We start from the raw sequence: 25803 nt of genomic DNA, 5'->3' as shown, positions 1-25803 counted from the left end.
CTTTTATAAGCGGAACCAAAAAACCTGAACTATGGGGGAAGGGGAGGGAAGACGAGAGGAGGTCTCTGTACAAAAAAGCGAACACGGCCTCAGTCCTTGCTGGCTGAAGCCCTCTGTTCCACAACTCCATGGGTCCCTGTGGAGCTAACACAGGTACATCTGGTCTGGAATGGGACCAAGATGGCTGGATGTTGCTTGCCTGGGTCCTCACAGGAGGACAGGAGATTCTGGGGCACGCCATACTCACCATAAAGTTCGGCAAATCCATTCATGGGTACTCTGGAGGTGCCTGTGACAAACTGTAGTAACCGGATCCGCTTCTCAGCATCCATCAGCAGCACGGCCTGTTAGAGGCAGAAGGTCACTGTCACCTCACACACCTCACCACACATTGTAACAGCGCCACAGAATCGCCTTTACCATGACTCTGCCTCCCCCCTTTTAACAGTTGCTATAAACCCCAGCCTCTCTAATCTTAGAATTGCTGGGTCCCTTTTTCCTTTTGCCAGCAGACCATAATAAATAATATAAAAAGAAAACCCTTCGATGGGCTCAAGCTCAGGTTTCTGGGTTTGAGATCTGGGGTCTCCCTGAAGCCAGTTCTAACCAGGCAGTGTTCCAGACTTATCTAAACAAGGGGAAGCCAGGTGGTGACACAGAGCCACAGAAAATTCCCTAACGCCATTTTACAAATAGAAGGAAACCAGAGTCAAAAATGGGCCTGTGAACTAATGACATATACCTTTATTCCCAACACTTGGGAGGCAGAGGCAGGTGACTCTCTATTTTGAGGCTAGCCTAGGCTATATAGTGAGACCCTGTCTATAAAAAAGAAAAGGGCATATGTTACCATGCAGGGCTGATTTCCTTTTTGTGCATGTAAATAAACTATTAATTAAAATAAATTTTTTTGTGGGAGAGGAATTAGCTGTTTTTTGGTTTTTTTTTTTTTTAAATGTTTGGTTTACTGTCTTGGTTAAAGCTTTCCTGAGCCCAACAGAATAGGAACATTGGCCCTGAGATGGTCAAATTTAATTTGCATCTTTGGTTGTAAGATATAAAAATCAAGATGGCTATTGGAGAAAAAAAAATGAGAAAATGATTTCTTCACAGGGATGAGCCAGCTCAAAAGCATCCCCATGCAGGAGGACGATCCTGCTCTGAGCTCTCCAGCGGGCACCTGACACAGCGCTTAGGACTTCTGCCCTGACTGGGAGGAAGAGCCTGAAGCCAAGAGAGGCTGGGCCTAGAGAGCTGGCGTTACCTTCCAGAACCACTGGATGACAGGGTGGTTGGGGCAGTAGCCGTTCTTGTAAATGGAGTGCTGTCTCCAATCATTCACGTCCACATCACCAAGGCCGCACATCAGCAACTGGGAAGGAAATTGATCAGATGTAAACCGGGTGGGACACGCAGGTTGAGAGCTCTCCCTTCACGCCGCCCTGTCACAGGCAACACATCTCCTTGGTGTTTCTATTGCTAGGCCCTCCCCACCCCCCAGATCAGAGACAGGCCCGACAACAGAGCACACACTAGACTCCATCTCTGTGCATTCAATAGGCCATGTGTCAGAGAATACAAAAGTGTCGCTTACGAAGTAAGGAGACGCTGTACTTTATGTAAAACGTATTGATAACACAAACCTCCAGCTCATTTTCATCAAAAATTTTAATCAAGTCGATTGGAAGAAGTTCTGTAAATCCCTGAAAGGAAAAGACAAAAATATTAAATACCTCTTTCTTCAAAAAAAAAGAACAATTTCTGGGATAAAATAAGGTTGCAGTTAGCCAGCTAAATCTCGCTCTTTCCGGCTGGCTCATGCCGCAATGCATATCAGGTGGCCACAATTCCAGTAACAGCAAGTCATGCATAGGCCTTGAAAATGTGTACAGTCTAGAAGCTGCCAGGCCTTGAGCACTTTCTGAAACCCTGTGATACCAGGGATGCTGTGGGCAGGCGGATTGCAAAAGCCATTTATGACACATTTTTGTGAGTCAGTGTGTCCGTGCATAAACCACAGATGTGTGAGAGGCACATGTAAAAATAGCATGCTGGAGGCATGGGCGGAGGAGAAAAGGGGACTGTGCGAGCTGGTGGAGAGCTGACAGGAAAGCAGCAAGTCAGGCTCTGGCCCCTGGGCTGTCATTACTTAGGGGTGACCCAGGAAGACTCTCAACGCTGTGGTTCCCAAAAGCTGGGCGGGGCTGGGAATCTGCTACCTTGGACTTCTTCCTTTAATTCAGTCAGCGCAAAAGGTGCCAAAGCCACGTTCACCCCCACAGCTTACATCCTTAGGCCCTGATGTCTGTGCACGGCCTGCTCAGGGGAGGGCTGTCTGCACGAGGTACAGGCCACTGAGTTTAAGAGAGCTGTTTGATAAGAGGTTCCTGGAAATGACTGTCAGGGTGTCTGGGTTTTTCCTGTATGTATGTATGTATGTATGTATGTATGTATGTATGTATGTATATATGTATGTACACATATGTGTAGAGGCAGAGGACCACCTGCAAGAGTTGGTTCTCTCCCTCTACCAGTGGCGCTGAGGGCTTGCTTGACCTCAGAGGGTCAAGCTTTGCACCTCTACTTGGTGAGCCACGTCACCAGCCCCCTCTGGCTGCTTTTAAACAACTAATATCATTACTAAAAAGGGATTTCACTTTTACCGACATGAAACACCTTTTATGGTAAAGGCCCCCAGCACCTGAGGGCCCGGGGCAGTGTCTCCTGTGGTAGACTATGCACGGGACAGGTGAAGGATTCATTCTATCACAGGGAGAAAGCCGGTGTCTGGATAGAACATAAAAGTCCAGAGAATGAAAAGGGGAGAATCTGAGGGAAGTTTAGAGTCACAGAGGGGAGGGCTCTATAGGGAAGGTCAGCATGCCTGGGTTGGGTAGTCTGAGTGAGAGAGAGCAGAATTTTTGAGGCACAGTAGTAGGCACCACAAGTGCTTCTCGTACCTCTGGATACTCCTAGAACTTCGGGGTAATGGTTCTAGGGCATGTGTGGAAGGGCCTGGTGGTGAGAAGGCTCAGCCTGCAAATGTGCTGGTCATCAAGGCTGAGCTCCTAAGTTCCATCCCTGGGGCCCACAGAGTGGACTGAGACAACCAATTCTGTAGAGTTATCCTATGGCCCTCACGTGCATTTGCACGTTTGTGTGTGCAGGCACATAAATAAATAAATAAATTTAAAGCAAACAAATACGGGTGGAAGCCAGTCAGTATAACCCTAGCTCCCAGGAAGCTGAGCCAGGATTATCATCAGGGCCAGGGCAGTGGGTGCCACATGAACTTTGCCACAAGCAGGCAAGCAGGCAGGCAACAGTGCTGGTAAAACAAATTAAAAATGGAGAAAAGCAAAGCAAGAGAACACTTTCGAAAGAAGGTAGCGTGTCATGGAACATTCCCACCTTGGGAGATGGCCATCAGGGTGAGCAGCTCGTGCTGGCTCTGTCCCCACCCTGACCCCATTAGCAGTGCTTACCTCCAAGAAGGCATTCATTTGCTTCTGGACCCTGTTCACAAATCTCCACTGGATGACCAAGCTGCGAGAGAAAAAGGCGCAGACTCAGTCACCGCTGTCACCCACAGTTCTTCATACCCAGGCCTGCTGCTCCTTAGGTGGATGAACAGAGAACCCTGAGGACAGCAGGGTGAGGTGGGGAGCAGCTTGCTTTGGCACACCCCCTGTGGAGATCTGCGTTCCTTTAAGGACCACAGCAACATCACGAGAAACCCACACTCTGAGGTTGCCAAGAGCATAGCCAGTCTCCACGCCTACTCAGACCTCAGGAGATGAAAGCGCTCCACAGATGTGAAGACAGGAGGGAGGGTGGGCTGGAGACACATTGGTTAAGAGCACTGGCTGCTCTTCCGGGGGGGGGGTGGGGAGGACCTGGATTTGATTTCCAGCACCCACATGGTAGCTCTGTAACTCTAGTCTCATGGGATCTGATGTTCTTCTTGTCTCCAAGGACCCCAGCCACACACTGTGGTGCATGGACAAGTATTCAGGCACCCATACACATAAAAAAATGTAAAGGTCTCTCTTAATAAAAAAAAGTCACTCGTATCTACCCACTTTTCATGCACGTGAATGGCATGAACATGTTGTTAAGAGTATATTATCATGCCATATATTATACACACTAATAGTTAAGATAAAACATTTGAGAGAGGGTCTGCCTCCCCAGTACTGAGGTTAAACGTGTGTGCCACCATGTCTGGCCCACAGCAGTACTTGTAACACTACAGTTTAGAGATGAATGGTAGGACCTGGAAGCCCCTGAAACTGTCCCTGAGACTGGACTGTGAGGAATGCACGTTCTGTCCTCATTTTCAAGGGGAGACAGGATGACAGCCGGAAAGGAGCAGCCTGCAGCTCAGTGCTCAGCCGCGTCTGTACCACAGGGCTAGGCTCCAGTCCACGGCCCGGCTTCCTTCTTCCAGTACCGGGACACTGTAGGGCCCGGAAGCAGTGGGAGATTTAAATCCTACCTTGCTGAGACCCTGCCTGGCCCACATGACATAGGTCAGCATCCTTAGGCCTTAGCCATTCTGGGTGGAACCAGCTGGAGTACAGAAACCACGACCCCTGAGCCAAACATAGCTGTGTTTCCTTCACTTTGGCTCATGTGTAGACCAGAGCACATCTTGGAAGAGCCCAAAACTGTGCTTGAGTCATGCTGTTGCATCAAGGAGGAAGACATAATAGACTCAATCAGAGCTCTCTCTGCCTGCTATAAATGCCTAGGTTTTCTCAGGAACCAAATTTCAGGAAGGATGCAACGATTTGTCTCACAACATGAGGCTGAGATTAGGTTGAGAGACAGCAACTATCAGAACAACTTACCATGTTTGCAATATTTTCCTTAGCTTCCAGTATAGAAACAAATCAGGGGATAGAATACACACACACACACACACACACACACACACACACACACACACACACACGCTCACAAGACACACACACAGAGACAGACAGACAGACAGACAGACACACACACACGCTCACAAGACACACACACAGAGACAGACAGACAGACAGACAAACAGACACACACACACACACACACACACACACACACACACACACACAGAGCAATCGCTAACTCTACCTCATTAGTATCTGGCATTTCCACGGCTGGAATTCTGAATTTCAGACAAGTTATCCGTCCTTGAAGAGGATCTGACATGTTACTATAATGTACCCTTTCTTCTTGCTGCTGTGGTTCACAGAAGCCATGAGAGAAGGTGAATTTCTTTCCCTCATTCAATGGCCTAGTAGGCCAAGCAAAAGAGACATTTCTTTTGTTTAAACTGAGAAGCCAGGTGTGGTGGTGCACACCATTAATCACAGCAGGCAGATCTCTGTGGATTTGAGGCCAGCCTGATATACAAAGTCAGTTCCAGGATAGTCAGAGCTACAGAATAGAGAGATTCTGTCTCCAAAACAAACAAACAAACAAACAAACAATGACAGTAAGTTCACATCCTCAGTATGCACAAGCAGCACTGGGAAGGGACTACCGAGACGGCTCAGCTGTTTAAGTGCTTGCTGTGTGAATGTAAGGACCTGACTTCTGGTCCTCAACACCTGTGTCAAAAACAAAAAAGCCAGGTGTGGGGGTGCGCTCCTTCCACATAGAGGCGGAGAGAGCACGTTCACAGAGCACATGGGCCGCCAGGCTGCCCGGCTGAATTGATGAGCTCTGGGTTCAGCGAGAGGCTGTTTCCGAAAATAGAAATAGGATGAACAGTAACTGAGGAAGACAGAACACCAAGCTCTGTCCCCTCCTCATGCACACACACCTGCAAACACAGAGGCACATATACAGCACACACGTACACATGCATACACGCACGCACGAATGGAAAATGTGATAAATACGTGCATACGTACTCAATATATTCTCGCTTGTTCTCATTGGTTACCATGATTTCTGACCCATTGGGCTTCAGGTCCACTTGGTAAGTCTGTGATTAGAGGAAAACACAATAGTCAACAACACGCAGCTCTTTGAATTATTATCAATTAATGTCTTACTGTAAAAGAGAAGTGTAGTTCATTCAAAAGTATTTCCCAGCAATGGGCTCTGTGTACAGGAAGGTATCTAATGAAGCCTTTTAACTGTTCCAAGACCCAATGCACTTAAAGATGTTACCATTAGAGGCAAAACATTTTATGGTTATTTTGAGTTTTCATTATTCTTCATCATTAGCAACATTGAAGAAGAGGAACAATTTCATGTAGTATTCATTTATTAAAAAAAAAATAAAGCACTTATGAGCTGGGCTGTTGTGTCTCACGCTTGTAATCCCAGCACTTGGGAGGCAGAGGCAGGAGGATTTCTGAGTTTGAGGATGGCTTGGTCTACAGAGGGAGCTCCAGGACAGCCAGGAGTACACAGAGGAAACCCTATCTTGACAAAACAAACAAACAAAGAAACCAAACCAAACAAAAAAAAATCCATAAAAACCAACCGCTAATCAACCAAAACAAACAAACAAACAAACAATACCCCCAAAACAATAAATCAACCAAAACAACCAAACAACCCTGAAAACATAATTATATTCAAGGTGAAAAAAATAAACAAAAGAGAATATTCACCAAGCCCACAGAGATCCAAATTCCAATCAACCACCAAACCCAGAGGTGCAAATTCTAATATTGTGTTACAAGAAATTAAGTTATATAAGGAAGTGTGCAAGGAATTTCTTTCAAGAGGCAAGAATACAGAAACTTAAAAAACAAAACTCAACTAATAAAACATCGCTGTCTTCGTCGTCATCATCATCATCGTCAACAACAACAACAACAGAAACCAAGTAGAAAGGAAGGACAGGAAGACACACACTTGCTTAAGACAGAGATCATTTGTTAGTTTTATAAGAGGTCAGAGGTCAATTCTCCTCCTACTATGTGGGTCTCTAGATCTAGATCCATTTTCTCCTTTTGGTAACAGTTTCTCAGAACTACCATATAGAGCACACATGCACACACAGATGCATGTGTGTGTGTATACATATACACATATATACATATATATATGTATATATATATATATACATATATATATATGTATATATATACACACATATATTTTCCCCCCTCAGGGCTGCACAGTTGATGCTATCTACCAGGACTGTCAGTTTATACAGTAAATATCAAAACACGATGTGGCCACCGAGAGGGCAACATTAAATGCACGGAACGTCTGTAAGATGACATTCGTTGTAGCCGTGAAAACAGCATAGGATATTTCCTGACGTAGGAAGGATTTATAGTGCATCTAATTCTACTTCCACCAACAAACGCAGCAAACCTACGGCCTGCGCAGACTAATTCAGGAAGATGTGAGTAAAAACGTTCATCGTGACTTTTCCTCATGTGAGAGTCAAATATATTTTTGTATGTTTTTAGTATAGTGGCTTTATTATATTTTAATATGGGTCAATTAAATTGGTAGAATTGTTTTTGGAAGAAAAAGACTAGACATTAAATAATGAGGCCGTGGCAATAAGGTGGCACGGGTGGTTCTGCCAACTGGGTCCTCGGTCAGGTGGCAGCGAGCACACAGAGCAAGCATGGGAAGGTGTTTTACTGTCCCCTTCTCGAGCCTCTGGATCCCAGCAGCAGTTTCTTAGTTAATAGGGCATTGCCACCTCTTTCCTGTTTCACTTGTGCAACTAGTCGCCTGGGATGGCATTTCAAGCACCTCCAGGGTCCCGTTATAAAATGGGGTCTGTGACGTTGGTGCCACTGTTAACTCTTTGAATTGAACTACTTCTTTGTCCTTGGATTTTGGAAGACTCTACTGTGCATGCCACTAATACGGTGTCCAGTATGCAGTAGGCACCCAATAACTGCTTGTGCCCAAACCCCTTGCACTTAAAAAAATTCTTTCCCTCTTTGTTCTTCACATGTTGCAAGTTTCTGTGTGCTGTTCAGTTCTTGTCAACCTGGCACAGACTGTGGTCATCTGAGAAGAGCGGACCTCAGTTGAGAAAATGTCCCCATCAGACTGGCTTGTGGACAAGCCTGTGAGGTATTTTCCTGAATAGTGATTGATATGGAAGGGCCCAGCCTACCGTGGGTGGTACCATTCCTAGGCAGGTAGTTCTGGGTTGTATAAAAGAGCAAGCTTGAGTAAGCCATGCACGGTGAGCCAGTAAGCAGTACCCCTCTTCGGCTCCTGCTGCTTCAGTTCCTGCCTCCAGGTTCCCATTGGAGTTCCTACCAGGACTTCCCTCTGTGATGGAGTATGGTTCAAAAGTTATAAGCTGAAACAGACCCTTTCCTCTCCAAGTTGCTTTTAGTCCTGGTGTTTTGCCATAGGTACAGGAATCTATCTAAGACACTGTGTTTGAATATAAACATCTTTCTCATGAAGATCACAGAAACCATGAGCCCTGTGGCCCTCCTGGAAGTTGAATATAACACCAGCCACCCGGAAGCTCTGGACATCTCCCATACATCCAACATGTCTTATGCTGCGTGGACGTCTGTGGAACTAGCTGGAAACAGCATGGGCGGACCCTTAGGCAGAGCAGGGCTCCTCTGTTTTTAAGACTCTGCTCCGGGACTGTGGGATACAGCCTCAGGAGGCAGTCTCTGGCCGGGCCTACCTTGTCTATACCGCACGTCCCTCAGTGGCAGCAAAGCTTTGGAATGGGCAATGCAGCAAGTCCGACGTCACCCGCAGCCTTGTAACTTCCTTCAGGCTTCCTCAGACGCCACCCGCCTGCTCCTTACTGGCCTCGAGGTGTCATCGGCTCTCGTTCTGAGCTGCTTCACCTCTTTCTAGCTCCTTACACCAACATTTGCCTCTCCACACACTCTCTTCCCTCAGACTAATAGTGTCCCCCAACCTTTCGTTATCTTTCTCTAAGGAGTCTTTTTCCAATATCAGAGACCCATGACTCACCCAGTTTAAACAACTCCCATAGGACTCCTGTGCCATCGGCTGCAGTGTTTGGGTCATATCTGAGGTCCTATCCCCTTCTGTGGGTCACCATGGCTAATTACCCATTGAGAAGGGATTCTGTCCCCTGACATTCTGGCCTTGAAGATTTGTTGGTGAGCTGTTATCTGTCTTCTTACTACATGGCTTCTAGAAGTCCCACGACCCAGCCTCTTCAAAGAAGACCTGTGGTTCTTCTCTACCAGGCCTTCTCCTGGGGACACACCCACACAGGGTGTATTCTAAAGCAGTGCTTCTAACCTATGGGTCTTGACCCCAGTAGGATTGCATATCAGATATTCCACATGTCAGATATTTATACTATAATTCCTAATAGTAGCAAAATTACAGTTATGAATTGGCAATAAAGTAATTTTATGATTGTGGGTCACCACAACAGGAGGGACTGTTATTAAAGGGTCACAGCACTAGAGAATCACTGCTCTAAAGCACTGGCCTCTCCGTGTTCAACCCTCCCTCACGTACTGAACCTTCTCCAGGGCAAGGGCTCACTGCAGCCCCAGGTTCTCACAGCCAAGCGGGAAACAACTCCCCCAACAACGGAAAGCAATAGCTACAGTTGCATCTGACAAGACAATCAAACTCTAACTGGGCAGTGAGATACAGTAACTCCACGCCCAGGAGGCATGTCCCTACTACCCAGGGACTGGTTCCACCCCAGGGAGGTGGCTGATTTTTAGGGTTTGGGGCCCATGTGCTGATCTTGAGTCAGAATGAGCTGCTGAGCTCAGTTTACTCTGCAGAGGGGCAGGAGAGGTGAATCAGGTCTCACCCTGCTAAGGCCTACAGTTAATGAGTTGACAACTCCATCTGCATGTGTACTGAGAGCAGGCAGTCTGTGTGCTCAGGAGGCATGCAGTAGGTGTACATATCATGTGTAGTGCATGTGCAACAAGGCAAGGCTTCAAGCCGATTATGGTATACAGACAGCTCGTGACAAGGAGGAGGGTAGGAAAAGCGGTAAACAGAGAGAATGCATGGGTCTGGAGAGGGAACACAGTCCTGCTAATACCATGGCACCAAGACACACATATGGGCATGCTAAGAGGGCCCTTACACATGAAGCTGAGGGAGGGTGTGTGTGTCAGAGGACAAGGTGAGGACTGGGTAGTGTGAGACTGCAAGGGGTCATGACCTTTACCAGTTGTGGACACTGAAGGTGACAGGAAGGGCGCACACATTTCGGGAACATCACGGATGGGATATGCTTGGGGGGCAGTGGAGAGAGGTTTGGGATGAGGAATGAGACAGGAAAGAGCGGCAGAAAGCTGTAAGGAATACCAAGGCTAAGAAGCAAGGCTGGTGAAGACCAGAGAGGAGACCAGAGAGGAGAAACAACAGAGGTGAGAGTCGCTGGGACGGACAGACACACCAGAAACTGGGTACCTCAAATTCACACCTCCTCCTCGCCACTGAGGAGAGAGAACTGTGGAAGACAGAGAGGAGGCAAAGGCTGCATTGCTAGGAGCCTGGGTTCTTCAGGAGGAGTCTAAGGAGGCGGCTTGAGCACGGTACATCTGGGAGAAGACGTGGGTCACAGATGTGGGACAGTGGTGGGGCTGCAAATGGGACAAGGTCATATAGCGGGGGTGGGTGGGGGTAGGAAGGAGCAGGCAGAGGGTCAGTGGTAGGACAGCCCTCTAGGCAGAGCCACAGGAGAAAGTGTGGATTCCCTGGGGAGTCTGAAAGTTAAGGGCAAATCTTAAAAGAAGAAAGAGGGGAAGCAGGGTGTCTCCAGGCCCTTCCCAAGGGGAGCCCTGAGAATGAGAGGAGACAGGCAGGACTGGGAGGAGCCAGGAAAGCCCTGGTGCTCAGAAGTGGAGGGCCAAGACAAGCCTCCCTGCCCCGTGACAAGGTCCTCAGTCACAGGAACAGTAGGGACTCTTAGGCATGACACATCAACACAGGGTGTGACAAGAGCTGGGAGTGATAGTGAGGTCACAAGGTTCCTCCTCTCTGGGGCCTGACATTGTTCTATGAACCACTCCCAACACTGGGAAGGACCTGGATTCCTCCAGGTCTCCCCACTGCCAGCTTAGGGCACATCGAGTGCAGGTGAAAAGGTAGCTCCGATATTTACATGTTCACATTCTCAATCTCCACCCGTCACACCCCAAAATCACTCATTGATGCCACTTCACACCATCAGCAGTTTTCCCCTCTGGGATCCTCTAAGAGTTCTCTAACCTGGGAGGCCAGGATGTAGAGGGTTGGCCTGATGCTGCCAGTATTCTAATGCGAACCTTGGGCCTCCGAGCCTGGTTGCCCCAGAGATGTAGGTACTAAGTGACCCTGCCCTCAAGTTACTTCTGATTGGTAAATAAAGATGCCAACAGCCAATAGCTGGGCAGAAGAGACATAGGTGGGGTTTAGGTTTCATGGGCTTGGGGTTGGAGGAGGACCACAAGGAGAAGAAGGTGGTGCAGGAGGAAGGAAGGAGAAGCCACCATGGGTTAGGTGAGCCATAAAAGCACGGCCCTGAGGGCTTCCCAACTGGAGTTAAGAGCAGCCCAGATGAGACATAGTAAGTAGGAACTCGGGGTTCTAGATAGCATAGAGGGTGGATACCTGCCCAGCTCTGGTGCTGTTTAAGGCTTATTGTAAATATAAAGGTTGTGTGTGTCTTTCATCCAGGAGCTACAGGGTCAAAGGCAGGGTAGAAACCCTGGGTCAGGATTAAACAACTTCTACAACACCTGGGAGCTGAATTCCTGACTTTACCTCTCAGTCTGAGCCACAGACGACTGTCTCACAGTGGCGCACACACCCCATACTCCCTCAAGCAATGCAGACCAAGTCTGTTTCCACACAGAAGTCCTACTTCGAGCTCTCCTCAGTTCAGCCCAAGGCCATGCAGAGATTGGAATCATCTCTGGGTTTTTGTGTAGACACATATCACCTTGAAGAAATTCTGTCACTAGGAGATGACTAACCCCAAGTGTCCGAATTTAAGAAGAACAAAGCCCACTTCGGGGGTCACTGATGAACCCACACTGACTGGTGATACGGGGGAAGCAGAGGAAAAGGTCTCAGTGTCCTGGTTCGTCACCGGCACCTGACCCTATGTGGACCCCACTAAAGTGAACGAACAATCACACTGCTCTCTGAGGAACCTCCATTCTGGACGCAAAGTTAAAAACGTCTGGCTGATTTTTAGATTTTGGGGTGCTGGTCGAGACCCCAGCAGCGTTTAGAATTTACTAGCTCTGCGTGGAGACAGGAAACCCTGCGGTAGGGAACCGGGTGCCCTGGCATGCCAGCCAGAAGCTGCTCACAATGGTGCTAACAGTTAGCTGAGGGCCTGTGTGGCTGTTTCTAACCGTCTGGCCATGCTGTGCTATAGCCCACAGCAAAGGAAACATGAGCCACAGGAGCCGGACCCACGTACCTGCCCAAAGTTCTCTTCATCTATGCAGAACATGAGGTCAAGTTCCGTGGGGTCGTTTTCCAAGATCCACTTCAAAGAGTTGTAGTACTCGCTGTCCTATAGGGACGACACAGAGGGGAAACGTGAGCATTCGTTTTCAAGGCACAAACCTGTCTGGATCTTTTATTAATGAACTCGTTCTAATGTAATTCCGTGCACAATGCCCAAGGGTGATGCTACTCCCCAGATCAGGGAGCCCGCTCTATAAAAACTACTTCCCGCTCATTTACTTAATCCTTTGTGTCTGTCTGTGTACATGTGTGTGCACGTGTGTTCAGGTCAGAGACTCAGGAGCTGGTGTTATGGACAGCTGGTTGTTGGCCAGGCTAGGAACCTAATTCTGGTCCTCTGCAAGAGCAGCATGCACTCTTACCCACCGAGCCATCTCTCTGGCCCCATCTCCCCACTAATGTAAAACACGAGACCCATGGACAGTGACAGCGTTTGTGACTTCCCCCGTTCTTTTCCGCTGAGGCTACCTGCTTGGGAGGGGAGTTAGAGCAGCCACACTGTTTGGTGGCCTTGTTTGGGAGCCCTGCTGTGGTCTCCAACTCTTCTTCCTGACTCAGCATCCGGGAGCTGGGTCACAGTCTGGCTACACTGTTTGCGGCCACAGCGAGACTGTCTCACAGAGAATTTAATACCCTGATTTCCTGTCTTCTCAGAGTAAGAATCTCAAAGACCACACAGGACAGCGTTCGAACGAAACACCACACATTTTGCGTTCTATCCCTCCTGTTTGTTCAGCCTCCTTGGCCTGTTACTTTATGCAAAGAGCAGAGCTGTGTTTTAATAGCTATGAGACTTTCAGGTCCTTTCTGCTCATGCCCATAGTCTCTGCTGCTAGGAACATGACAGGTTCAAAGGGGACCGAAAATACATGCATATCACATTTAAAACACTAATGTTCTGCTGGGAGAGCAGAGGTGGCTCAGCCGTTAAGAACATGCACTGGTCTCTGGGGGATCCAAGTTTGATCCTTAGCCCTCACACTAGGGAGCTTACAACCACTCCAGCTCCAGGGGAAAGCTGATGCCTCTGGCCTCTATGGGCACCAGCACTCGGCTGCATGTACCACTCCCCTAATACATATTAATTAAAATAACAAAAACCAAACTTCCCCAAACACTATGGCCAATAGGAATCACAGACTTAAGTGTTAAGAATACTTTCCAGAGCAGCACGGTGTTGATCACCTAGAATCCCAACACTTAAGTACACAGTGATAATCCTCTCTCGGCCCCCTTCCTTCACTGGGGGTGTGGGGGCACACAGAAGCAATTCCTGTGCTCCTAGCCTCCTCAGGATGGTACAGCAGAGGCTCAAAGCACTGACAAAGGGGAGGCTGGGAAGTAAGGCTGAGCTAAGACTGCCAGTCTGCAGGGGTCAGAGAGGTCTAGAGTACAACAGTCTCCTTTCCTCTCCTGCAGTGGTGAGCAGAACACAGGACGAACTCTGGCTGGCATCGCTCACATTCGCAACTCTGCCCAAGACACACACAGTCCGTGTGTCAGCAAGGCCGAGGGACGCACAGCTTTCTAACTCAAGTAAGCCATGAAAACAGAGCCGTAATTCTTCCATAAGGACAAAAATGCATCTAGTGCACACAAGCCAGTGTGCACGTGTACACACATACATATATACAAACATACATACACATATACACCTACACGTACATACACTTGGACACACATAGACATAGACATAGACATATACACACACACAGAGGGACACAAACAGACACACATGTATACGCACATATACACATATACATACATAAACAAACATACACACATATACACACATACACACATATGAACACACATACATACATACACACACAAACATACACATACACACATGGACCCATATGGACACATGCATACATATACACATATACATGCATACAAACACAAACATAAACATATATACACATATGCACACATATATACACACATACACACACATATATATACACAAATATACACATACATACACATATATACAAACATACACATACATACACACATATATAAGAGCATACATAAATAGAAAAAGCCAGATGTGCAAGTATCCTCTGAAAAGAAGGGCACGCTCTATTTTGTAGAAAACCTCTCCTGTCCAAGCACAGTCAGTGCAGGTCAGCAGTAAGCACTGTGTCACGTGAGCGCCAGCCTGTCTAAGCACTCACGTCCCGCTCTCCCGTTCTGCAGTCGTCACTAGCTCCACGTCTAGATGACTATTGTTTTGGCTTCGCCTCCACCACTTCTATGAAGGCATAAAACAGACGGTGGAACGTTTCAGACGGAACACAAGACCACAGCCGGGCGTCAGGTGTCCCCCGGGTGTAATCTGCTCGCCAAGCCTCCGCTGGTTAAGCAGTGGGAATTGAGACTTGGTGTACCTACACTGTTTTTTTTTTTTTTTTTTTCAGAAACCAACCATAATTTGCTTATTATAGAAATCAGCGAGATCAATTAATTTTCAAGTGAGCAATCCCTTCTTGTTCACGCGGAGTGACTGTGCCTATAACAATGGCTGTGACTGCAAGCGCAGCTCCTGACACCTTGCAGGAGGTGAGGACGGCCTGTGACAGCGATGTGACATGCTGCTACTCACCACAGACTCCATGTCATTCAGAGTTATTTGCTTCCCCAGCATCATCTTGTAGAAAGGTCGAATGAAGAATCCTGAAATATGGCAAAAACTCGGTTAAGATTTAAGTCCCTGATATTTCTATGCATCTGGGAATGAAATCAAAGGATATACTGCTTTCCATAGAAATGGGAGGTCGTGACTGAATGCCAAGGACATTTTGCAGTAATCCATGAGCACGTGAGGAGGGAACAGTGGTTAGTTTTAGCTGTTAACCTGAGATCATCTAGGATCACCCAGAAAGAAGATCTTAATGAAGAGTTACCTTGACTAGTTTCGGTTGGGGGCTTATCTGTGACTGTCTCTGTGATTGTAGGAAGATCTAGCCCATTGCGGGGGGCACCATTCCCTAGAAAGGCCTCCTGATCACGCTGAGAGAGAATGTCTTTATTCTCTTTACGTTCTTACCTGTGCACACAGTGTGTCCAGCTGCTTGGGTTCCTGCCTTGACTTCTCCTAACGATGAAAAGTAACTTGGAACTCTAATCTGAATAAACCCCTTTCTTCCCGAGTTGCTTTTTGTAAGGATAATTTATCCTAACAGAAATAAAACTGAGGAAGAGGATCTGGGAAGCAGTGGAGTGCAGGGAGAAGGGCATCTGTACTAAGGGGTGATTTAACATCAACAGATGACAACGGCTTCCAGGTGGCAACCAACAAGCCCTGGGCCAAGCCAGAGCCTGTGAGAACACGGCTTATAAGAAGAACCTGTGTCAGCAGAGGGCCGGCCGTTATGCAAGTACAGTGTCTCTGGGAGGCTGGGCCAGAGAGGACTTCTCCCAGGGCAGTGCTGAGTCAGTGGGGCCAGGCAAGCTCTGCATGCATTTCAGTGCCAGCTCCTGGACACTGGTGTGACAGAGGCCTCTGTGCAGGCTTGTGCAACTGTCCACAAGGGTTGCCAAAGGCACAGGGAGGCCATGGCAGAGAAGGGGTCTGGTAGCGGTCTTTTTGGAAGCCAATGCACAGGAAGATGAAGTCTTTACTCCAGACTCGGGACCCCAGGGCCCTGAAGTAGAGGTACACTTCGGCGTCTAGTGAGGTGAAGGCATGAAGCTGACCATGGGGGCTGAGTGTGCTCTGCCAATAGGGCATTCATATTCTGCGAAACCGAAGACCTGCAGCTTCCTGACCTGCAGGCTCCTGTTTGTGGGGACCACCTTCACCAACTTGGGTCCCCATCCACCCTTGCCTCTCTCCATTTTCCCCACTGCAGGGCTGTGTGCTGGCTAGTCCAGCTTCCCCTGAAATAAACCTGGCTTCTGATGCTTCCAGGACACTCAGCCCAAGGTAGAGTCCTTCTGTGCCTCCTCTTGGCCGAACCAGGGGAACTGACCGATGTGTCCCGGCAGCAGGGGGGCCATCACTGCTGCTTGCCTTTTCCCCCTTCTAATTCTCTTCCCCTCCCTCCATTAAATATGAAGTGAGGACCCTAATTTACACGTATCTATATTCCCTACTGCAACTAACAGTGTCTTCTTATTGGTGGAAGATAAAGGAGCTGACCTTCTCAGAGGGTAGAAGAGGCTTAACAGACTGACATAAGCAAAGGAGGGACCTGAAGTAAAAAAAAGAGGGGCATCACGCAAGGGACAGAGTCAGAAAGGGGTGTTTGCTGTATAATACACACATGGGCAGAGTCAGAAAGAAGTGCCCCACTGTGTATTCATGGACAACAAGAAGTGCTTACTGTATACAACATAAACAGAAAGTCAGAGGCAAGTACCAACTACACACGCACACACTTGAACAGTGACTCACAAAGGAGCATGCACCTTAGGCACCCAGGGACAGATAAAGTCAGAAACAGGGTCCACCATCCCCTTGCAAAATAAAATATTGGTAACAGAGAATCCCCATTAGCTAGTACAGACGTGCTGAAAGAAAAGTTTGGAGGGCCCATCAGTTATTTACCGGGGCGGCTCTGTAGAGGCGATCAGACGGATTCCCTTGTAGATCAGACGGATTCCCTTGTAAACGGCCCTCTCTGCCGTGACTGAAATGCTTCCTTCAACCATTTCTCACCCACGTTTAAAACTTCCTTCTAAGGATGTTACTGCCCACGGTGATTCTGTAGCGTTCTCTCATGAAAGGGCAGTGCTTTCAAAACTGCCAAGACCACCAGAAATCTGTCTGACAGGCTTTGGTCCCCTCGGATGGAGGTGTGAGTCCTCGATTCTCATGCCCTGGAGTTTTCTATTTCCTCTCAAGAAGGACACGGCTAATGTGTTCTGTCTTCTTCAGAAGACACTCTAGGGTTAAGGCCTTAGCCGAGTGGTAATGTTCCTCTGAAATCATTAAAGACTGATCTGGGGGAAAACGGGAGCCATAGCAGGGCTGCTGACGGATTAGATCATTTTAATTGACTTTATAATTAAAATTTCCATCTGTCACTGAATCTAGTTCCCACAGATGAAAGGTGTCCCGAGACACTCTGGGAACGACTTATGCTTCACACTTAGCAGTTACAAACATGAGTACAGATAGAGGCTTTGTCTTCAGTGCCCAAGACTGTATCAGAAAACCACTGTTAGGGGGCAAAGGGCAAAACGGCACACTGTAGGCTGGGCTTCTGAGCGAGCGAGGAAGACACTGGGTTCAATGTCCAGAGGGAAAACCTCAGCCACAAAAAACCAGTGGCGCCCTTACTCACTACCGACATGGGGACCAACACCGGATTGCAGAGTCACAAATGGAACTGCCTTACATTTATTTCCACAAGATTCTGGAGTAACATACCATCTAAGAGTTTCCCATGAAACACTGCCAGGCCAGCAACTCTCCCAATGAAAGTGAAATAGGATAAGTGATCTTCGTTACACAGGCCTGAGTTGGGATTGATCTGAAGTGTGTAGTTGTCCCTTTGGGGAGGAAAAGAGAAAAGTCCAGTCACACTTAAGTGAAAGAAATCCAGGAAGCTGAAGTCCCCTTTGTCACCCATCACTGCATCTCACAGTGCCCGTGCGACCTTGGGGACCTCGTGGCAACGGACATGAGCCAGGGGATGCAAACCATTAGCTAGCCCCGCGAGCCCTTTCTGTAACTGTTACGGGTTATCTGACAGTTATGGGTTATTGAAGCAGGTAACATGGAAACTGCTGACGGCTGACTCATTTTTATCCATAGAAATGTCGGTTTTAGGGATGACTGCTCAGTCATAAAGCACTCACTCGTCCTGCAAACCTGGGCGAGTTTGCCGTTTGATCCTCAGAACACCATTTTAAAAAGCTGGGTGTGACAGCTCACACTTAACCCCAGGGCTCAGGAAGCTGAGACAGGTGGATCCCTGAAGGCTTCCTGGCTGCCTGGCAAGTTCCAGGCCAGTGAGAGACTGTCTTAAAGAACAAGGTGAGGCTGGAGAAATGGCTCAGCGGTTAAGAGCACCAACTGCTCTTCTAAAGGTCCTGAGTTCAATTCCCAGCAACCACATGGTGGCTCACAACCATCTGTAAAGAGATCCGATGCCCTCTTCTGGTGTGTCTGAAGACAGCTATAGTGTACTTATATACAATAAATGAATAAATCTTAAAAAAAAAAAAAAGAACAAGGTGAGGATGCCTGTGGCTGTCTGTTGGCCCTCATATGTACGTGTGCACAAGTGCATTCGCTGTTATAAACACACACACTCGGATACAGTCATGTACATGATGTCAATTTCAAGTGGGTCAACCAGACATCTTGAGAAGAAGGGGACCCTCACAGTGGTAAAGGAGGTGCAGAGATTCTCAAACACACAGTCCCTGGAGATGGTTTCTGTGATCAAAGGTTAATTCCTTCGAGAGGCTTTTGATTTGGGAATTTTCCCTTAAGGTCCAACTCTTGGTTTCTGATCGCAAGAGCCCCAGGGAAAGAACATGGCTGTCTCAACAATGAAACCCCCAGAGCACACTCAATATCATGTGGCCAAGGGGCTTTCAACGAGGCAGCACAGACTGATTTTAGGAGGGAGACGTAGGGAGACGTAGGGAGACGTTAGGACCTTGGCTCCTACTCTGCTTTCTACCTCAGTGGTGTTACTAGAGGACTCTCTCAGAAGTCTCACTAAGGACTTCAACTAACCAAGGCAATTTGTGGCTAGATCGACTGAAGACTGTCCTGAGACAGTCTTTTCAATGGGCCCGAAGATACAAGCACCCCAAAGGGAGATGGAGGAGAATCCACGTCAATAGTAGTCCACTCTGGAACAAGGCTAAATAAATGTCTCTTTTGCCAAGTCAACTATTCTGTTGGGAGTTCAAGACTGGCCTCATGCTCTCAAGCATTCTCAGCCCGGAGACAACAGGAGCCAGTGTGTGCTGAGGAACAATTCAATCTGCCTCAGTTCTCCTGCCAGGCAATGATGTCATGTCAGACATCCCCCATGTCAGGCAGAGCCTGGTTCTTCTACTATGGGAACATCCCAAGCATGGGTCTTCAAAATCCTCATGACATGTCTTTGAGTAGTGTGACTTCAGAAATGATTCTTGTTTATATGACTCTAGATTCTGACTAATAAACCTTCCCTTTATATTACAACACTACAGTGAAAACTCCTTGGTTCCTCCATAATTACCCGATATAATTTCCATTTCAGGTATTCACAGTATGCAGTGCTTCACCATGTTGGATTGGAACTTGTTTTTGGACTGAAATCTCAAATGGGTGAGTTACTTGTCTCTTATGTGTTAAATTCCTTAAGAAGGAAGCTGTCCCAGCTGCAGGGAGGGGCACACACTACAATGTCTTCCAGGCACTTACGTGGCAGAGTACTCGAAGAGGCCATAGTAGGGATTGAACATCTCTTTGGACAGTAAGAAGAACCACTCTCTGGCCACGCCCCCATAGTCCAGGCCTTTCTCTGATTCAAACTCGATCCACAGTCTAGCCTTTAGGACGTCAGGTCTCTTTACAGACATGATCCTCCGATAGGATTCTTCAAATATGTTGTTTCTGTGGAGTTTCATTTCAAACCTGTTTGGAATATCAGCCTAGATGAAAGATGAAAAGACAGGTTCATGATCATATGTTGTACACACACACATCACAACTCACATACACATATACACACTCATACACACATACATACACACACAGACATGTACACTCTCACACACACCACACACACAGATACCCATAAACACACACATATACACACTCACATGTAGGATGATGTCACAGGTGAGGCAGGTACAGGATAGAAGGAGGCCTGTCATTGGAGGAGAAGGAAGGATGGGCGGGAGAAAAGTTTGAAGGAAGAGGAGGAGACTAAGGGAGAGAGGGGGAGAAGAGGAGACGGAAAGAGGGGAGAAGCCATGGCAGGTGATGTTAAGATTCTGCTCTGTGTATTTACAGGTTGTTATTAATGTTCTCAAGGGATGGATGGTACTGGGCTTTGTATATTTAAGTGGGCAATTATATCTTACCAATTGGATCTAAGATTATTGTGTTGTGTGTTCTTTTATGTGAGGGTTTGAGTGTAGGAAAGTGTACGGCTGGGCTGTGTTTCCGCCAAGATATCTAGCAGATATCTTGGGGCACCGCGGTACAGAGCTAGCGGGGTAAAAGACAACAATACTTTTTACATTTATATTTTTACAACAACACTCACACACCACACACACCCAGATACCCACAAACACACACACACACACACTCACACACACCACACACATACTCTCTCTCACACACACATACATACTCATATACCACACACTCACGCCCCAGCCTTAGAGGAAAATAACCAAAGGGCAGAAGCAATGGCAGCCTTCAGATAAATGTACAGTGACAACTGGCTCCACTGAGAGTCTTCCTTTTACAGGTTTGTCCTCTCACAGGAGAACCTCCCTGTGTCGAGACGGGACACAGAGAAGCAGCCATTCAGAGCTGCTCAGGCCGAATCACCCACATGTCTTCAGGAGAACATCTGCTGAGCCCAGAGACTCGTCTTACCACTAGGGAGACATGAGCACTTCCCCAACAGGCATCTTGGAATACTTGTTCAAAGAAAGAAGACTTAATCCCATGCAATCCAACCTTTAAGTATAACCTCCAGGCAAGCTGGAACCAGTCTTATCTCTGGTAGGAACCGCAGCTGGGAGATGCAAGACATGTTGCCTGCAAGCTCATGGCACTGTTGTGGGGAGTGGGACCCAGCATCCTACTAAGTTTGGGTGAAACATCCATGAACCCAAAGTTGATGGAATGAAAGCCAGCATTGAGTGAGGTGTGCAAACAGCTTTCTGGAAGGGGCCTTGTCCTACATGGGCAATAGTCATGGAGCTGCTTGTCTTTGGAGGACACACAGACAACGCACAAAGAAACACTACAGTATGCACCGATCTGAGCTTCATTCAAAGGCAAAGAGTCTCGAGTTATGAAAGAAGAACTTGAGTCACAACTATGGGACAGATGGCAGATTCTGAGTGAGGACAGAAGTGCCAGTACTTCTTTACCACTGGACAAAGCTCAGAACCAGAACATCAACTGGGAGGGGGCAGAGAGAGGGTGGCAGCCTCAGGCAAGGGAAGAGTTCTGTTGGGGCTCAGACTCTCCTTGGCCAGAGGCTTTAAGTTTCTGAGCAAAATGATAGCAAACCTAAGATCCATAGCAGCGGTGAGGAACACAGGAGATGTAAGGTTAGGGGTGGGAAGGCTGCCAGTAGGAAGGACAGTAAACTCAGTGCTGCCTGTATAAACCTTCCAGGACCTCTTGGTTGTAAAATGTTAGTGATGATGGTGATGATGGTGATGATGGTGATGATGGTGGTGATGATGGTGGTGATGGTGATGATGGTGATGATGGTGATGATGGTGATGATGGTGATGATGGTGGTGATGGTGATGATGGTGGTGATGGTGATGATGGTGGTGATGGTGATGATGGTGGTGATGGTGATGATGGTGATGATGGTGGTGATGGTGGTGATGGTGATGATGGTGATGATGGTGGTGGGTGGTGCTGACGGCCTTTGGGCTCAACAATACCAAGTATATAATTTCATGTTGTAAACTTCATGTTAAAATATGTATGCTAGTTATGTAGTTAAAATTGCATCTCAGATATAAAGAGATGTAATTCAATGTGGTCTCCCCAGATTTCTTGACTTCTGTCTTGAATTAGTTTCTATTCCATAAGAACCATGTGATTATTTCATAGATCGCATAAGAAACTGCCCTTTAGGTGATCTGATAATGGAACACTGAGCCAGTCTTCACTTACCATTTCCGTAGAAAGGAAAAATCAGACCAAAGATCTGGGTGGGCCAAAGGACATTGAAAAAGGAAGTACACACACACACACACACACACACACACACACACACACACACACACACACACTTCACAAGCATGCTGTTGAGGTAACGGGTGATGGGAGCAGGCTAAGACACACAGAGCTTTTGGAAGACTTGACTACTTACAGGTTTCTTTAATTTCTTCCTAAAGTAGTCGTATTTCTGCTTAAATTCTCTGGAGTACGGCACAGCCTGCAAGAGAAAATTCATACACACAGATAATATAAGCATATGCCTGAGAATTTATGTATAGCGAGCCAAGGTTGGCAAAGTTTCACAGATCGCAAACCTTAAATACTCATATTCTGTATTCTCTCCAGAAAATTGGCATAATGTCTGCACGGGAAAGGACTGAATCCTGGATGTGAGGAGAGCTAGTCAGCACAGCACTAGACTTGTAGCCAAGGAAACTCTTAGGATCACACTGCACAAACTAGATCCCTGTTCGCTATGAATTTTGCCAGAGTGTGAGTCAGGGTAACACAGAGACACATAGATACAAAGTGCCTTCTTTGTCTATCATGTCCCCTCCTGGAGTTGAAGTGACACTTTAACATACAACCCCACGTGATACATTGTGGTCATCTAAAAAGTCTTTGTGGGAAGCCATGTATATTGCTCGTGCTAGTGATTCCTGACTCAGGAGGAGGCAGAGGCAGGATGATGGTGAGTTCAAGACCATCCTGGACTGTACATCAAATGCTGTCTCAAGACATCGAGCAATGGGGGCATGATCCAGCCCTAGCACCACAAAACTAATAGCAACAACGTAACACAACCGACCTTGTGGAGAAATATCGTAAACAGAAAGGGCAGTCCACTGATAACCTCTTTCAAGGAGTGGAAAATCTGAGTAAATGGCACTTTTGAAAAGAGTTAGACTGAAGAGTTGCAAAGTTTGCCTTTTGGTGTCCTGGTTGGTTTAACTGTCCACTTGGTAATTTCCTAAATCGGAATGGTGTATGTCTGCCTAGAGATCGTCTTGGTTGTCAATTTTTATAGGAGGGCTTAGCTCACCGTGGGCTGCACCATTCCCAGGGAAGGTGTTTCTGGATTGTATGGGAAAGATCGGTGAGCCAGCCAGCAGCATCCTTCATGTTGGAAGTAATGCTGTATGGAACACACAGGCTTGCCCTCAAGTTCCTCCCTTGATGGACTGGAACTAGAACTCTTTAAGTTCCTCCAGGTGACTTTGGGCCAAGTTATTTATCACAGTAAAGGGAATGAAACTAGAACTCTTATGCAAGAATTCCTTTAAACTCAAATGCTTTCTCTAGGGAAAAAAAAAAGGCCCACTTGGGTGGGTTCAGGGTCTCAGTCAGATACAACTCTTAACAAGCTTTGATATCCTATCTAGGTGACATCTGAGAGGCTGGGTCAAAATCATGAATTTAAGATCAGCCGGGGCCACATAAGACCCTGACTCAGAAGTAAACAACACATCGAACGTTCTTGTAAGGATGTAGCAAAGTAATATTTGAACAGGGCTATTTAAGGAGGTGACTGTAAAAGTCTGTGATGCTTTTATGAACCAAAGAGGACTGATCTTGTATGCAATCCAATGATTGAATCAGCAACTGTCTCAGAGTTGCCTTTTAGCAAACTTACGTACTTGGGCATGGTGTACCCAACCCTCAGCAAAGCACCCCCAGACTCCAGCACCTTTCAGCATGCCTGGTCTTGCCTTCAAAGAGACAGAGTGAAGAACAAAACCTCTGTCCTTTGCACTCTGTTTTAAGGCACACGAAGAGCTGACAGCTCTCCCAAAGCCCTATTCTTTATAGAAACGTTTATGTCATTTGTCTTGAGTACAAGAGCAATGAAGATATTCTATTCACATACGATGCTTAAGCGCATTCTAAAGACAATCCACACAGCCTGTGCTGAGTCTGAGAGCCGACCACTCTTCCAATGCATTTCAGACGGAGTTATATCCGAGGAAGTCATGTGTGATTTCCCACACTTGCTAATACGTAGATGGCACAAGAACAAGAACAGCAGATTCTAACATACACGAAGATGACATCATCGGTCTGTTCTGTCAGCTCTATATTCTATCTCAGACATATTCTAACATGAACTAAGGTGATTTCACCACGGTCTCTGTTCTGTCAGCACTGCATTCCAACACAAACAACATTTTCTTCACATCTGGATGAGCTGACCTTCTCTTTCTGGTGGCTTCCTCATCCACCAGCAAGTATTCTTTAAGGCCTGGCACTTTATGTGCTTAAAAAAAAAATGGCAACATAAAACAAAGTCCTTTCCCAGTTCCCGGCTGGAGTTTATGCTGGTGGAGGGCCACGGGTAGTAGAAAAGTAGGTTATTAGAAAGGCAAGCCAGGGAATCAGCCTAGACATCCAGCGACAGATGAATGAAGAAATGTGCATGCATGTATGCAAGTGCCAGAATGAAAGCCACTACTTTGCACAATTAATAAAAAAGAATAAACATAAATAAAAAAAGAATAAGCAGAGGTAGGAGTTAAGAAGGGGAAAGCTGATAGAGTTTGGGGGTGGTTATTTTGTGGGAGTCTAGGGAAGGCAGCTCTGAGGTACCTCTGAGTAGAAACTAGAGAGATGGATGAAACAGATGGGGAACAGTGGCCATCAAGCTCCATGGAGGAAAAACATTTGGACGACACCGTCGGTCAGATTAACTGTGACTGAGATCGGGGGTGGAGTGGAAGGAGGCCGGGGGCATCACTCACTCTCCCATTTTCTCATGCTGGTTTAGATAGACTCTATCAGCAGCTAGCTCCGTGATACGTCCTCACCACTAAAAACCTTTTCCTCATTTATGTAAGAGGAGTCTGACTTGGAACACTGCTTCCCCTACCATATGGTGACTCCATTTAAATTCTTTCATGTGTATATATTTTTGGAAGCCTCTATAGTAGTAGGTTTCCATAGCTCTTCCACCCCTCTCCCCCATTCAATCCTATCCCAGTTTCCCCGTTATCTCTCCCCTTCCTTATGGGATCTCTTTCTTCTTCCCTGTCCCCTTACTAGGTCTCTAACCTCTGTGGTTACCTCGACTGAACACACATACACACACACTGGAAGTTTAAAAGCTAAGACCCACAGACTCAAATTCCATGCCATTGGCATCGGGCTCTGGGTTACCTCAGGATGAATGGCTCTAGCCCCATTCATCTACTTGCAAAGCCTTATTTTTCTTAACAGCTGTATAATATTCCACTGTGTAAATATACCACATTTTCATTATTCATTCATCAGTTGACGGACATCTCGGTTGCTCCCAATGTCTGGCTGTTACGAACAGAGCAGCAGTGAACATGGGTGAGCAAGTGTCTCTGTGGTAAGAGGTAGAGTCCTCTGGGTGTACGCCCAAGCGTGAGATAGATGGGTCTTGAGGTGGATCCACTCTCGGCTTCCTGAGGAACCCCACACTGATTCCATAGCAACTGTACAAGTCTTAACAGCAATGGATGAGAGCTCCC

At 47.0% G+C, this 25803-nt stretch overlaps 1 protein-coding gene and 1 long non-coding RNA gene across 22 annotated transcripts in view; one reads left to right on the top strand and one right to left on the bottom strand.

Moving 5' to 3' along the window:
- Nedd4l (NEDD4 like E3 ubiquitin protein ligase) overlaps window positions 1-25803 on the bottom strand; it is a 332907-nt gene that overhangs the window by 8006 nt on the left and 299098 nt on the right. For all 19 annotated transcript variants that reach the window (XM_063277199.1, XM_063277200.1, XM_063277201.1 and 16 more), the window contains 10 exons: window positions 22467-22532; window positions 19808-20037; window positions 17810-17931; window positions 15038-15108; window positions 12380-12475; window positions 5907-5980; window positions 3486-3546; window positions 1644-1703; window positions 1265-1372; window positions 248-344 (listed from right to left, as the gene is read on the bottom strand). In XM_063277199.1, coding sequence (XP_063133269.1) covers window positions 248-344; window positions 1265-1372; window positions 1644-1703; window positions 3486-3546; window positions 5907-5980; window positions 12380-12475; window positions 15038-15108; window positions 17810-17931; window positions 19808-20037; window positions 22467-22532 — 985 coding nt within the window. The remainder of the gene's footprint in view (window positions 1-247; window positions 345-1264; window positions 1373-1643; window positions 1704-3485; window positions 3547-5906; window positions 5981-12379; window positions 12476-15037; window positions 15109-17809; window positions 17932-19807; window positions 20038-22466; window positions 22533-25803) is intronic.
- Window positions 10766-22128, top strand: LOC120098307 (uncharacterized). 3 transcript variants are annotated; one of them, XR_005496476.2, is made up of 4 exons: window positions 10766-11448; window positions 13849-13965; window positions 19644-19711; window positions 20868-22128. It is a non-coding gene; the product is annotated as an uncharacterized LOC120098307 (long non-coding RNA). The 3 variants fall into 3 exon arrangements; XR_005496475.2 differs by having other exon boundaries at window positions 10766-11515; XR_005496477.2 differs by lacking the exons at window positions 19644-19711; window positions 20868-22128 and adding an exon at window positions 14853-15252 and having other exon boundaries at window positions 10766-11515.

Source organism: Rattus norvegicus, chromosome 18 (genome assembly GCF_036323735.1).
Source record: "Rattus norvegicus strain BN/NHsdMcwi chromosome 18, GRCr8, whole genome shotgun sequence".
Lineage (NCBI taxonomy): Eukaryota > Metazoa > Chordata > Mammalia > Rodentia > Muridae > Rattus > Rattus norvegicus.
This window is presented reverse-complemented; position numbering and strand designations above follow the sequence as displayed.